General features: G+C 42.6%; 2 protein-coding genes across 3 annotated transcripts; one reads left to right on the top strand and one right to left on the bottom strand.

Annotated features, from left to right (window-relative positions):
* Positions 1 to 2,554: 2,554 nt before the first annotated feature.
* Positions 2,555 to 5,451, bottom strand: LOC139571295 (mitochondrial import receptor subunit TOM22 homolog). Its single transcript, XM_071394047.1, has 4 exons — positions 5,115 to 5,451; positions 4,490 to 4,608; positions 4,084 to 4,201; positions 2,555 to 3,769 (listed from the first exon to the last, which is right to left on the bottom strand). The coding sequence occupies exons 1-4, from the start codon at positions 5,202 to 5,204 to the stop codon at positions 3,695 to 3,697; spliced, it is 402 nt and encodes a 133-aa protein (XP_071250148.1). The 5' UTR covers positions 5,205 to 5,451; the 3' UTR covers positions 2,555 to 3,694.
* Positions 5,452 to 5,987: 536 nt separating this feature from the next.
* LOC139571324 (transcription factor MafK-like) lies at positions 5,988 to 13,898 on the top strand. Of its 2 annotated transcripts, none has more exons than XM_071394098.1 (3): positions 5,988 to 6,193; positions 11,516 to 11,602; positions 11,726 to 13,898. In XM_071394098.1, the coding sequence occupies exons 2-3, from the start codon at positions 11,567 to 11,569 to the stop codon at positions 12,167 to 12,169; spliced, it is 480 nt and encodes a 159-aa protein (XP_071250199.1). In that variant the 5' UTR covers positions 5,988 to 6,193; positions 11,516 to 11,566; the 3' UTR covers positions 12,170 to 13,898. The 2 variants fall into 2 exon arrangements, with proteins under 2 accessions (XP_071250199.1, XP_071250201.1); XM_071394100.1 differs by lacking the exon at positions 5,988 to 6,193 and adding an exon at positions 6,231 to 7,942.
* The last annotated feature ends 1,997 nt before the right edge of the window (positions 13,899 to 15,895 follow it).

Raw genomic sequence — 15,895 nt, 5'->3', positions numbered from 1 at the left:
TCTGGATCCTATTTGAATGACAATCACAGCGACAGGGTCAGGGCAACAACTCTTACAATTCCAACTATTGAATCCTGCAAGATATTGTTCTTCATTATGAAAAAAAATGTTTTGCCTGCACTACAGACCTCTATATCAGTCCACTAATACTAGTAAAGGCCCAGTGCACACTTTAGAGAAACAATATATTTTTCAAAAAATAATATATATTTTGTATTCATTCTTTTTTTAAATTCAGATTTTTTAGGGGGTGCTGCATCACCTTCGGCAACCCTATTTCCTGCGGCTATGCATAAAGCACATAAAGGCTTCATAATTCATAAAGGTCATGTTAACTGACTGCTTTTATCTCATAGAACAAAATGTACAAGATCTCTTATGACTGTGTTAACCTCACATCTTATTTTCGGCGTTTATTACATAACCCTATTATTTTCCCATTCATTCTTCCGTTAGGTATGGCTGAACAAACCAGAGGTCACTCATTTCCGGGTTTTAGAACTACAACCTGGCCAGCTCTAAGAAATCATAGAATTAGAATGGGCTTGGATCCTCTAACCCTGGCGATTTGGCAGGCAAACTCATGGGTACACTGGCAATGGCAGCCTATTATTGTGACGCAATCATTTCCATGGTAATGTAGAATGTTCATTCAAATGATGCTAGCTGATGTGGCTCATGCAATGGAATGTACTTTTTGTAATGACAGTTGAGTTGATTCAAAATATCACAGCACAGATTGATGGGTACATTTCCTGCTTTTAATTCCTGATTTGCTCCTATGGGTTTTTTATTATTATTTTTTTAATCCCCTTTTCTCTCCAATTTTCGTGGTATCCAATCGCTAGTAATTACTATCTTGTCTCATCGCTACAACTCCCGTACGGGCTCGGGAGAGACGAAGGTCGAAAGCCACGCGTCCTCCGAAGCACAACCCAACCAAGCCGCACTGCTTCTTAACACAGCGCGCCTCCAACTCGGAAGCCAGCCGCACCAATGTGTCGGAGGAAACACCGTGCACCTGGTCCCCTTGGTTAGCGCGCACTGCGCCCGGCCCGCCACAGGAGTCGCTGGAGCGCGATGAGACAAGGATATCCCTACCTGCCAAACCCTCCCTAACCCGGACGACGCTAGGCCAATTGTGCGTCGCCCCACGGACCTCCCGGTCGCGGCCGGCTGCGACAGAGCCTGGGCGCGAACCCAGAGACTCTGGTGGCGCAGCTAGCACTGCGATGCACTGCCCTAGACCACTGCGGGTACACTCGCCAGTCCACCCATGATGACATCATTGCCTTAAATGCGGACGTCCGTTCTATTAATTCAATTTCTAAAATAGAAATCCTCACTTGTAGGCGATGTCATGGCGACGTTGGCTAGCTAATGCCGCGTTCAGGTGCTTGTCGGAACTAGGAAACTCGGAAATTTCTGACTTGCTAATAGGTTGTAATTAATATACACGTGTCACGTTCAACCAATTAGCAAGCCGGAAATGTTGAAGTTTCTTAGTTCCGACAAGAAAGTGAACGTAGCATAAAGGAATGCGTAGAATCACGTCACCGGGTCTAACGGTCGTCTCTTGTCAAACTGGGTATGTGCAGGCTGTCAAAATCAAAGCCACTCCTTCGATACGTTGTTTTTGACGAAAATGAAAACGTGTCAGTTTGTCACTACTTAACATTGGCACGAATTTACGTTGTGCCTTTAGATGTCGAGAAAATTAGCTAAGAAAGAATTGTTCCCTTCTCAAACCCCAAACTGGGCCTGTTTCGCAAGTCTCGCTATGTTGCACCTCTGGGTTGAATGTGTTAAAAGAGTTAACTAGCTAGCCAGGTTAATGTTACCTCATCATCTTGGTATCCGGCATCATCCTCCACAACTTGATCCTCGGCGGCTTTCATATTGATAGGCGCAATGTCTTAAAGTATATATCGTTTTTGTTTCTAGCTGGCTATAGGCTACTAGTTAATAAATGTGGAAAAACTTAGAAATATCTTATGTCAGAAAATATTAGCAAGCGATAAGTTAGTTAGCTAGCTAGCCAACGTAAGCTATTGCTCCTGAAAGATTTGACAGAACGACAGAATTAGGTCGCTTCCTTCACTGACTTGACAGCCCTGTAAAAATAGAAAGTGTATATAAAATGTTGCAAAGCTAATGATGATGACCTTCAGCTTATCAATATGAAAAATGACTTGCCACCTGAGATTTATTATTCAGGTGGCGGGAAAGTTTAACAGAAGTCCTTTATCACGCTCGTGTTTGAAAGTTGAGAACTGTCAATCAAAAGTGTTACACTCGCGAGATGCTCTCATCAGCAACAATCAAGTAAACTGTCAATCAAATTGAATGCGTGAGATGCTCTCATCAGCAACAATCTTTAGAAGTGATTGATCTTGATGCACAGATGTTACAAAGTCAATTTATAGTATTTATCTCTAAGATACCTGTACTTTACTACAGTATACAAATGTAATGTCTCAGAGGAAAGTTAAGGTACATGTAAATAATTTCAAACAAGTTAACTGTAAAAGAGGCAAAGCAGCACATGTTAATGTCCATTTCGTTGGTGTTTTTATTCCTGCAATCATGTCGAAAACACAGACGTAGAATTAGCTCTGGAAGCTGAGGTAAGAGACCATAAATTCCATTGGGAGTGACAACAGAGAAAAGTAACTGACGTTCTCTCAGGCTTGACAGGACTATGTGTACATTGACATAATATATTTACAGATTTATACTGTATGTAGGGAAAATGCTGTTTGAATCTTAACAAAATATACTTTTTGTGATGCATATTTTGTGATGGATTGGCTTTAATGCCCAAAAGAAATCAAGTCTCAAGCATCACGTGACAGACATTCTCTGATCACGAACACTTTTTCAATTGGGTATCCCTGTGCAGTTGTTCAATGGGAATTATAACACTCACAACAAAGAACACTTTAACACCCTATCTATGGCTTAGTCTTTGCAGAGTCTTGTGGCCTGCTGGCTTTTGTTGCATCTGAGTAGATGCATATTCCAAGAAGTCACCAACTCAATGGGCATGGTCACCTTACCTGGCTTCTCTAGTGTAAGCCTGTTCTTGATGTAGAGGTACAACGAAAATCAGCAGACACTATAGATCTCAATGACCAGCTGTGACTGTGAATATGACAGATCTATGATGACAGTCATGTCTAGTCTACCATGATTTTCCCACTTACAAGTGGAATGAACACGTTCCCAAACCAAACACAGGTAACAATAGTTGAGGCCAAATGTAGCTACACACCCACATTAAAACATTGTTCTTCAGACCATACACACTCTTGGTAACCTCTTATAACCGCACTAATATCCCAATTTCTTCAATTATCTACCTGGTCCAAACTCTGTGGAACACATACATATTTATATCGCTATACATATAAAAAAAGAAATGAATTAAAAGGACAGTGCTCAGAAGTCAGTCTCTGCAGGATGTTGAGTAAGAGAGACAGCAAGAGGGACGTTCATTATTGCAACACCCAGGACGTGACATCCTCCTCTAACCTCCTTAAATGACCAATCCTGGATGTTGGAATGAGCATGTGTGCTGACCAGATGCAGCTTTGTATTCTCTTCCTCCCTCTTCTTTGTCTCTCTCTCTTCTTCCGAGCCTCCCCTTTCCCTCGTTGGTTAAAGCTCTAAGGCTGTCTGAGTGACATCTTCATCACATTTTCACTGGAGCGGGAGGCATCATTCCTGGCATTCCACCTGACATCCCTGCGTTGGGTCCCAACAGGATCTACACAAGGAAGGGGCATTACAAAAACATTAGTTCATTTATTAATTGACAACACCGCAGATTCGAATGACTCATAACGAAAGAATGATTTACCCAATTCCAAATCAAAGCCCCAAAGACTTTTCACATAGATTGAAAAGTATAGGATAGGTATAGGCTATATGATTATATATCCACCTTCCTGTCTGAAATGCTAATACTTTTAGCCATATTTCTTTAATTTCAGAAGAACAAGAGCCTAGCTAGGACATAGTGGTAGGGGCTAGTGGTGTATTTGGAACTGAAGATGGTCTGTCAGTGGGATAGTACAGTACCTGTCTCTGCTGCTGTAGCTGCTGCTGCTCCAGCTGTAGTCTCTCAGTCTCAAACACCACCGGAAGGACCAGGATCATGAACGAGGTAGTGCCCACCCACAGGGCAGCGCGGGAGAAACTGGAAGAGACATGGCGACAGGAGGTGAGATGAGAGGGAAAGGTGGGGGTTAAATAACAAACAGACATGATGAGATGAGTAGATCTTTTATATTTTTAAAGATGGCGTAACTGACTCTTTGGAAAGACCAGGGGCAGGCAGTCAGGCAAGACACTCCTTGGAATACAGAGGAGCTGTTCAGAACTGTGAATGCAATATAGTGCTCCATCCACACACAGCTCCTGTCATTATTGTGTATGGTGAAGCTCTAAAACGAGAGGTTTCAGACGTTTTCAGGAGAACGCTCACCTGTACAGCTTCTTGGCCATAGTGACTGAGCTTGATATGGTCACCTCAGCCGCAGAACGCAGTGTATCAGGGAACATCTCAGTCAAACCCCACAGCCTCTCAATAAAAGTCTCATCCAGCTGAGGGGAGGGAGACACAAGTTACTACAACACTGATAACATGCTTATTTTAGACCCAATAGAGAATGGAGGTATATAGTAACTACATTAATTAAGGATTTTCATGTCCAAAAAGTAACCAGCTTTGTTGAGGTACTAACTAGTATTGAAAACCTTCAGATTACTGAATGACACATGACAGTTTTAGACAATTCCTACAATGTATGTGCCCCCACCATGGGACATCTGGCTTAGTTATCTTGTTTAGTTTAGTTCATGGAGTTACATTTAATGTACAGCCATGTCCAGTACAGGTAACGTTACATGTAAAACAGCTATCCTAGTTGTGCACGTGATGGTTCGCTAGCTAGCTACCATGCTAACACCGGTGAGCAATTACTAGCATAACGACTGACCCTCAGTAGATGTAGCTAGTAAAATAAGCATACCCATTCAAATGAAATTGTATGTATGATGGTGCATGACAGTTACGGTTTGACAGGTGTCAAGTTTCCATTCATCAATACCTCCTCATCTTCATCTTCGTCGATCTCGCCTTCTGGGGGCCGGGTATCGACTGGGCCCACAGCCGGTGATAGCTCTTCGATTCCAGCCATGGGAAACTGTTCTCACGCCTCTTACCAGCCGGTGTGATTAGCAACTCAAAATGTACCTCAATCGGTGAAAGGGTGAATCAGTAATTTAATATTTTATCGTTTAATTATTGCTTTTGCCCCGGCTTGCATAAATGTTGGACAGAAGAAGCGTGCATTGGTCCTGCGACAATCTGAGGTCACTCGGGTAAGCTACATGTGCGTTGGATGACGGGAAAATTTGTCAGTTGCCTGACTCTCTAAAATAAATGGCGCCCTCTGTCGTACGAGATGTCTTATAGAGTGTTTAATGATTAAACAAAACAACTGTAATTTTTTTAATTGTGTTTAATATTTAGATATCGTTTTTAGTATTTATGTATGATGCATACTGATCTTTGGCTAGTAATCCACTATAAGGAGAGCCTCAACATTTGTGATTTCAAAATGCAATGTATTGGAGCAAGGAGTCAGACTCTCCCTTTCTACAATATAAGTATTATTGTAATTTCAGGGTTGTTGCTTTTTTTCACCTTTATATAAACATGAAAGTCATTTTCACCTACATTCACTAGGTGTGCAGCTGACTATTCATTTGGAATGTCATTTTTCCCTAATCTATTTTCCTTTTCCATACATCGCCTTTCTAAATCAATAAGAATATGAAAGGAGACGCAGGTCATCATCATTAAAAATGTTTGGGACTCATGGATTCCTTATTGTTTACATCCCGATCCTTTGCTTGCAGCTCGTACGCTGTGGGGGCGGGTGGGATCCACCCTCATTCCTTCGAGCTTACGTAATTGTTACTGTGTTTTTTGTGAATGAAAGAATCTAACCCCACCGAACAGAGTAATTCCGGGAAAAGGCGGACTGACATTTTGTCGCTTATCTCACTTCGACTGAACACAGTATTTGACTTTTCTCCGTGTTTTGAAACATTTATTTATACAATTGTGTCGACAACTCAAAGACTAGCAGTTGGTACTCTCCAACGACATAGCTAAGGACAAGTAAGTAGGCAGCTGTTTGCTTTTCGAGTTAGCCAGCCACCTAGCTAGCATTTGCTAATCTGTGTTGTTGGCTAATGCTACTAGCATGTTGTTTAGCTAGCCTTTCAAAATTGATACAATTTGGCAACAATGATACGACCACATATTCACTATTTACACATCTTAGATGCATGTCGGGTATTGTTCTCGATATGTGGTGTTTTGTATAACATTGTATAGGTTCTCATTTTTTAAGATTAAAAGGAGCTATTTAAACGTTGCTTAAAAAAAATGGATGGCGACCTGCGCAGTTGCCGTGTGTTTACTATCGCATTGAGCTAGGTCGCCAGCTCCCTTCAAGTTTAAGGAAATGGGTGGATTTTTATTGAGAATTAAATGTTTACATAGGCACAAATCTTAAATGTTTATCTGTTAATAATGAAAGTTAGCTTATCAAACATCAATATAATTTCAAAGGTAAATATAGCTTTGTGTTTCTCCTTCTCGGCTAATTGGATTATACGTTACAACTAACGTCAGAACTGTATTGTGTTATAACACTATTAGGCACAAAATACTGCTTTAAATGCAGAATTTAGGAGACGAGTATCGTTCAATATTTAGTGAGGTTTTATTGACACAATACATGTACGAGAGAGTGTAGTCGCCCGTTAGAAACTAGCGGTGGGCAGCTTATTGCTGAATCACTATGACTTTATGAAATGGTCACATCGGTTTACAACGGCGCCTCGTGGTAGGACAGACGTTTTTGAGTGTAAGGTCACTTCCCACGCATTTCGGGAAACAGTAAGGTCAAGGATCCACCATAAACTCACCAGAGCCTTTATTTAGAACAATAATTATAATCCCGTCTAGACGTCAATGTTAGAGCTGAGTCGTCATTCTATTTTACATCTAGCCAGTTCTTGTTGTGATCTCGTTCCTTATCCTAATTGGGGAAAGGGGATTTTATTGTTAATGATTGTGACAACACATGAGGATAACCTACATCAAACACAAGACTAACTTCTAAAATAACACTCAAAACATAGCTGCCACTTGTCCTGAATATATTAAAATGTAAAAGAGATCCTCCAAATACCAAGTTTCACATGCAAGAGTCCAACCCAACCAGCGGAGGCTCCTCAGAGGAGGAAGGGCAGGACCATCATCCTCAGTGAATTTCGTGAAAATAAATGGAAACATTAAAGTTAACCTTTTTTAGATAAAACTATACTAAATATATTAATGTCACCAAATAATTGATTTAAAATCCACTGTTTTGCATTGAAGGTCTACAGTTGCCTCAGCAGCACTAGGGTAGCACCATGGTGTAGCCGGAAGACAGTTATCTTCCTTCGTCCTCTGGGTACATTGACTTCAACACAACCTAGAAGGCTCATGGTTCTTCCATAGACTTACACAGTAATTATGACAACTTCCAAACCAATCAGAGCTCTTGCAGCATGAACTAGCATGTTGTCCACCCAGTCAAAAGATCAGAGAATGAATCCAGTACTGAAAGCTATAGCTAGCTAGCACTGCAGTGCATAAAATGTGGTGAGTAGTTGACTGAGAGACCAATAGTTGAACAAATTAATTTCTTCAAAATTAAGAAGTGAGAGGTTGTATTTTTTAAAGTTTAACTTTTACTTAGCAAGCAAATGCAGCTCGCTAGTTTTAGCCTACTCAAACACCCTGCTCAAAAAGAGAGCTTGCTGGCTATGTTAGCTTGCTGGCTATCAAATACTGGAACTCTTCCAAGTCAAGGTAAGCTTTTGGTTTTATTTTATTGCCACCGGGGCCTGCCGGTGTAACTGCTGAACTGCTTTCTGACTGCACTGTACTGCATGATTAAAGAAGGTTTACTTACGCGTCAGTTCTAGTAGCTATGTTGACAATGGCGTGACAACGATGTAGGCTGTGTGTAGCGGTTAGCGGTCATGGTGTGAAGGTTTGGATTGGAAAGGTTTTTGTGCCTGGCCATAGACAGCTGATGTGCAATGAAGTCCACAAGCGAAGGGAAAAGGTGAGAAGAGGAGAGGACGTAGATAGTTGCAAGACTACAAAGGGAAACCAGCCACATCACGGACACTAACGTCTTGCTTCCGGACAAGCTAAACACCGTCTTCGCCCATTTTGAGGAGAACACAGTGGCACCGACGCGGCTCGCTACTAAGGATTGTGGGCTCTCCTTTTTCCGTGGCCAGCGTCAGCGTAAGACATTTTCGTGTGTTATGCCTCGCAAGGCTGCCGGCCCAGACGGCATCCCTAGCCGTGTCCTCAGAGCATGCTCAGAGCAGCTGGCTGGAGTGTTTATGGACATATTCAATCTCCCTGTCCCAGTTTGCTGTCCCCACTTCAAGATGTCCACCTTTGTTCCTGTACCTAAGAAAGCAAAGGTAACTGAACTATTGCACCGTAGCACTCACTTCTGTCATCATGAGGTGCTTTGAGAGGCTAGTCAAGGATCATATCACCTCTACCTTACCTGACACCCTAGACCCACTTCAATTTGCTTACCGCCCCCAATAGATCCACAGATGATGCAATCGCCATCGTGCTGCACACTGCCCTATCCCACCTGGACAAGAGGAATACCTATGTAAGAATGCTGTTCATTGACTATAGCTCAGCATTCAACACCATAGTAACTTCAAAGCTCATCATTAAGCTTGGGGCCCTGGGTCTGAACCCCGCCCTGTGCAACTGGGTCCTGGACTTCCTGACGGGTGCCCCCAGGTGGTGAAGGTAGGAAACAACACCTCCACTTCGCTGATCCCTCCTGTACTCCCTGTTTACTCATGACTGCATGGCCACACGCTTCCAACTCAATCATCAAGTTTGCAGACAACACAACAGTAGTAGGCCTGATTACCAACAATGACGAGACAGCCTACAGAGAGGTGAGGGCCCTGGGAGTGTGGTGCCAGGAAAATAACCTCAAACTCAATATCGACAAAACAAAGGAGCTGATCATGGACTTCAGGAAACAGCAGAGGGAGCACGCCCCTGTCCACATTGACGGGGCCGCTGTGGAGCAGGTGGAAAGCTTCAAGTTCCTCGGCGTACACAACACTGACGATCTGAAATGGTCCACCCACACAGACAGTAAGGTGAAGAAGGCGCAACAGCGCCTCGACAACCTCAGGAGCCTGAATAAATTTGTCTTGGCACCTAGAACCCTCACAAACTTTTACAGATGCACAATTGAGAGCATCCTGTCGGGCTGTATCGCCGCCTGGTACAGAAACTGCACCGCCCACAACCGCAGGGCTCTCCAGAGGATAGTGCGGTCTGCACAACGCGTCACCGGGGGCAAACTACCTGCCCTCCAGGACACCTACAGCACCAGATGTCACAGGAAGACCAAAAAGATCACCAATGATAACAACCACCTGAGCAACTTCCTGTTCTTCCTGCTACAGGTGCATCAAAGCTGAGACTGAAAAACAGCTTCTCTCTGTCCATCTCAAGGCCATCAGACTGTTAAATAGCCATCACTAGGTGGCTTCCACCCGGTTACGTAACCTTGCACCTAGAGGCTGCTGCCCCATATACATAGACTTGAAATCACTGGCCACTTAATAATGGAACACTAGGCACGTTAATGTTTACATATTTTTGCTTTACTCATCTCATGTATAAACTGTATTCTATTATACTGTATTTTAGTCTATGCCAACCCAACATTGCTCATCCTAATATTTAATTATTCCTTAATTCCATTCTTTTACTTTTTAGCTTGTGTGTATTGTTGTTAATTGTTAGATATTACTGCACTGTTGGAGCTAGAAACCCAAGGATTTTGCTACACCCGCAATAACATCTGCTAAACGTGTATGTGACAAATATAATTTGATTTGATATATACAACGAGCAAAGGGAGCATTCTGTTTTTATGTGGCTGCTATGAAAGGGAACTCTGTTTGCGTGTTATCGTGTCTTCATTCTGCCGATTCTGGTATATAAAAAAAAAATATATATATATATATTTTTTTTAAGTTAGACTGAAGTGAACAGAACAGGTATAAAAATAGATTAATTTGGCCTCCCGGGTGGCGCAGTGGTCTAGAGCACTGCATCGCAGTGCTATGCTGCGCCACCAGAGTCTGGGTTCGCGCCCAGGCTCTGTCGCAGCCGGCCGCGACCGGGAGGTCCGTGGGGCGACGCACAATTGGCTTAGCGTCGTCCGGGTTAGGGAGGGTTTGGCCGGTAGGGATATCCTTGTCTCATCGCGCTCCAGCGACTCCTGTGGCGGGCCGGGCGCAGTGCGCGCTAACTGAGGGGGGCGGGTGCACGGTGTTTCCTCCGACACATTGGTGCGGCTGGCTTCCGGGTTGGAGGCGCGCTGTGTTAAGAAGCAGTGCGGCTTGGTTGGGTTGTGCTTCGGAGGACGCATGACTTTCGACCTTCGTCTCTCCCGAGCCCGTACGGGAGTTGTAGCGATGAGACAAGATAGTAATTACTAGCGATTGGATACCACGAAAATTGGGGAGAAAAGGGGATAAAAATAAAAAATAAATAAAAAAAAAAATAAAAAAAAATAGATTAATTTGTCAAATAGAAATTCACATTTGCAACTGTTGGACTAATGATTACACCCTAGATCAGCTAGATGCAGGCATGAGTGTGCAAGGCGTTATTGAATGTGTCACTGTCTGTCACCTTGATTACTCAAAATTCTAACGACCTGTGCACCTATGTTTTAAACTTTCATTCATAGACTAGGTTGTAGCAACCTCATGATGGGTATTGGGAAAATTTGAGTATTATGTTGTAGCCTAAACCTATCACTGTTACATTGAGCTGGGTGAATGGAATATGAATGACAGTATGCTGTCATAAGGCCTTGCTCATAAAAAAAGCACCCCCCCATCTTAAACGTCACCGACCGCCACTGAACCCAGCCCCATACTTTGAGCATTTGGAAATGCACAATATGTCCAATCTGTTAGGTTATAACTGTATTCATATTAGTTCAGTTCTGCTGTGAGCGTTAGGAAGTGGTTACTAGTGTTTGAGGGGAACACCTGATTTGAGCAATGTGGGATGGGCACATGATAGACTTAACTTCCCTTCACTATTCCAGTCAGGGGAGAAATCTTAAACTTTCAAAACCTCACTTTACTCCCACTTAGACAGTTGAATGATAGACCGCAGAAGTGTGGTTGATGTTTTTTCTTTTCAAGGGAAGGTCTTCAGTCCAAGATGGAATGTCTTTATATCCTACTACACTGGTGTAGTGTGTATGTACATAAGGGAACACATGAACTTCATTAGATTAACGTTTCTCAAATGCTTCAAATGTAATCATGTCCTTTCTCTCACTCTCTTTTGTAGACCGTCTATAAATCTGTGTTTATTGGTGTCGGAGACACAGGATAAAGCCAGATGATGACGTCAGAAAGAAGCAGCAAAGCCCTGAAGGTAGAATTAGAATACATTTATGATAACGTTTGGAGTTCATTCGATTTTAAAGTGCATTTTACACGCACGTCACAGCGCTTTCTCTAAAAGAAAATTATAAAACTCTCCATCCTCCCTCTCCAGGTAAAGCGGGAGTGTGGTGAGAACGTTCCGGTGTTGTCGGACAGCGAGCTCATGTCCCTGTCTGTACGGGAGCTCAACTTGCACCTGCGGGGTCTGTCCCGCGAGGAGGTCCAGAAGCTCAAGCAGCGCCGGCGCACTCTGAAGAACCGTGGCTACGCTGCCAGCTGCCGGGTGAAGCGCGTGTCCCAGCGCGAGGCCCTGGAGCAGCAGAAGAAGGAGCTCCAGAGGGAGGTGGAGAGGCTGGGGGTGGAGAACGCAGGGATGAGGAGAGAGCTGGAGGGCCTAGGGGCCAGGCTGGCAGCCCTGCAGAGGTTCGCCCGTGGGTTAGAGTCTGGAGGGGGCAACCTCCTGGCTACAGCCCCACGCCTCAACACAGCCTCTGTCATTACTATAGTGAAGACCCCGCCACAGGCCCACGTCCAGAGAGAGCAGGGGGGGTCCTAGGAGGAACCGACCGGGCTGGGGATGGACAAACGCTTGTACATGCACTCTCATATACACACACACAGGCACGTATATATATATATATATCACACACACACAGGTAGACACATGCACACTTGGAGAGAGCAGGAGGATTGGAGGAATAGGACAAATAGGCACTTATGAAGCTCATGCGCTTCGGATGACACACACACACACAGACGTACAGTGTTCACAGGCAGTGACAAATAGTCTCTAAACCCAGCCAACACACACTCAGACATGCGTGGACTTATGGAAACACGACGGTTGACGAATCCAACTAAAGTACGACAGACGTGCGAAACAGGGACACAGACACCATCTGTGGACAAAGCCAGTTTTGCTGCTGGTGCTCTCTGTAACTGCTACTCAACAGGCCGAGCCAGCTAGCTCTCTGCCTTCTGGCATGGCATCCAGCCCTGCTACACAATGTCTGGGTTAATCAGACTCTTCCACCGCTTCTTCTAATGCTTTGACTTTTTAAATGGCATCACTATTGACATCTGTACACGTCTTGGAGTGTTGTTCCTCTGTACTTCTAGTGTGTCGATACTATTGTGCTTCACTGTGCTGCCGTGTGTAGTGGTTACATGGGTGTTTTCAACTGTACCACAGTGCACATTTTGGTTTGCTATAAAAAAAAACATCCTTTGCTTGTCTCTAGATTCCCCAACTTGCAGAAGTTGGTCATTGCTGGAAACAGTTGAATAATCAACATCTTGTAGAATGCTACGTCAATGCAAAAATCAATTGATGCATTCCTTTATCTGTTATTTTATAATGTTTATACAAGAGACAAATGTTTGCGCAACCGTTTATTCAGAGGTATTCTATTTTATGTGTATTTAAAGGATAGATATTACAAAGCTAATGAGTGCTGTGATGTAATGTATGTTTCAAATACCTGGATATGACTAGTTTGGGGAAATTCTCAAGTCTAATTGTTGTATGAAGTGTGTGACAATTATTTTTGTAATGTTTAACTTGTAATGAGCTGTTTTAGATATGCTAAAGCCGACGGTCATGTTGCTGTAAGATGATTTTAGTATGTGTGTACACCATATTTGTACTAATTTCATAGTGAGTCGAGTGGCTTGTTGTAGGGATACTATTTTTCTATAAAGTACCAAGGTGATTGCGATGATACATATTGTTATTTATGATAATTATTATTTTACGTTTTGTTTTCTGAACTGGCTCGAAAGGGAGACAAACACTGTAAGGAGAAAGAACGAAGGAAAAGAATGGTAGAAGAAAAATAGATGGATATGAAGAAAAGATGTGGTGGTAGAGAGGATTTGGGAGGGGAATGAGGAGGTCAAAGAGAGGACAGAGATGAGGTGGTGCTTAATTCACCTGAAAGCCTTGTAACATCCATGATTTATCAATAAACCCCTGCTGACTCCACTAGACAGTTTGATTCGACATTCGGAAATGAATGGCAATATACATTTAAACTGTCAATAATATGACGCATTATATTGTGTTGATTAATACTCCATTAAGATATACTTAGCTATCTTCTCAATATCAATGTTGCATAGCATTTATCCTCTGTCTCATAAGATTGTCAAATTGTGCTGGATGTTTTGTACAGCAAAACTAAAATGGTCTGTATTTATTACATGTATTTTTTCTATGGTGAAAATTAAGTACATTGTCTATTTTATATATTAATAACTGAAATAAATGTTGTATATATTGTGAATACAATGGAGGGATTGTGATCATTTATATAAATCAAATACAACAGGTGTAGACCTTACAGTGAAATGCTTACTTACAAGCCCTTAACCATCAATGCAGTTTTAAGAAAATACCTTAAAAAAAGTTATTAAAGTAACAAATATTTAAAGAGCAGTAGTAAATAATAATAGTGAGGCTATGTACAGGGGGTACTGGTACAGATTCCGTGTGCGGGGGCACCAGTTGAGGTAATATGTACGTGTAGGTAGAGTTATTAAAGTGACTATGCATAGATAAGAGTAGCAGCAGTGTAAAAGTGGGGGGGGACAATGTGAATAGTCTGGGTAGCCATTTGATTAGATGTTCAGGAGTTCTATGGCTTGGGGGTAGAAGCTGTTTAGAAGCCTCTTGGACCTAGACTTGGTGCTCCGGTTCCGTTTGCCGTGCGGTAGCAGAGAGAACAGTCTATGACTAAGGTGGCTGGAGTCTTTGACCATTTTTAGGGCCTTCCTTTGACACCGCCTGGTATAGAGGTCCTGGATGGCAGGAAGCTTGGCCCCAGTGATGTACTGGGCCGTATGCACTACCCTCTGTAGTGCCTTGCGGTCGGAGGCCGAGCAATTGCATACCAGGCAGTGATGCAACCCGTCAGGATGGTGCAGCTGTAGAACCTTTTGAGGATCTGAGGACCCATGCCAAATCTTTTCAGTCTCCTGAGGGGGAATAGGTTTTGTCGTGCCCTCTTCACGACTGTCTTGGTGTGCTTGGACCATGTTAGTTTGTTGGTGAGTGGACACCAAGGAACTTGAAGCTCTCAACCTGCTCCACTGGTGGAGAGGGTGAGGTGAGTCCCCTTTCACCCCTTACAATGCAAAGCACATTGACTACTTCAAAAAAGTAATATAAATCCAATTCAAGTCAGTCATGACTCAATTGATAGTTTACCAACACCGCTACTATGACCACTGTTAAATTGTAATGGCTGACCATGTCACACAGCTGATCATGTAGTTGTTGATCACGCTGTTTTTGCCAGTTCTTCCCCACTGGCAGGTTTCATAATGTATGAGAGGGAAGCAGAAAGGAGAAGAATGAAACCATAGTGTATGTACAACAGCAGGGAGCGGTTTTCTTTAGGGAACTACAACTACTGTTGACTAGGGAGGTTAAAATAAGCAATGGTAAACGTCCATGTAAAATTTCCTTTCAGAAGAGAAAAGCAGATATAATGTTCATGTAAAATGTACTTTCAGAAGAGAATAGCAGATATGTCTCCCCATGAGATTTCCCACTCTTTCACTTGTGATTTGGAGCTATATTTATCATAAAATCATAAGACATCTAAGAAATAGCATAATAACATCTGGTTAATAAAATGCACCCTAGGCCTAGATAAAGAGAGAGAGCGCAGAGCGAGAAGATATCAGAAAAATAGGAAATGGAGAATGAAATGGTCTTGTGGTGTGATTCTCTCTGTACCAGAAACTCTAAATGTTTGGGGATGAGTCCAAACCATCATAATATATTCAACGTGTTAGAGGACTCAACTGAATGCTACAGGAGACATATCATAATAAGCTCTGGCCTTTCCTCTCAAGGCCTACTTTAGTTCCATAACATGCTACACACTGGCCTCCACATGATAAATAAAGCAGACATTCTGGCCATACCTTAATGGCAGTGGTGTAAAGTACTTAAGTAAAAATACTTGAAAGTACTACTTAAGTAGTTTTTGGGGTATCTGTACTTTACTATTTATATTTTTGACAACTTTTACTTTAACTCCACTACATTCCTAAAGAAAATAATGTACTTTTTACTCCTTATATTTTCCCTGACACCCAAAAGTACTCATTACATTTAGAATGCTTAGCAGGACAGGTAAATTGTCTAATTCACGCACTTATCAAGAGATCATCCCTGGTCATCCCTACTGCCTCTGATCTGGCAGTACAAATGCTTGGTTTGTAAATTAGTCTGACTGTTGGAGTGTGCCTCTGTCTATCCGTAAATAAAAAA

This window comes from Salvelinus alpinus, chromosome 3 (assembly GCF_045679555.1).
Source record: "Salvelinus alpinus chromosome 3, SLU_Salpinus.1, whole genome shotgun sequence".
Lineage (NCBI taxonomy): Eukaryota > Metazoa > Chordata > Actinopteri > Salmoniformes > Salmonidae > Salvelinus > Salvelinus alpinus.
Note: the sequence above shows the minus strand (reverse complement) of the source record. Positions and strands in the feature narration are given on the sequence as shown.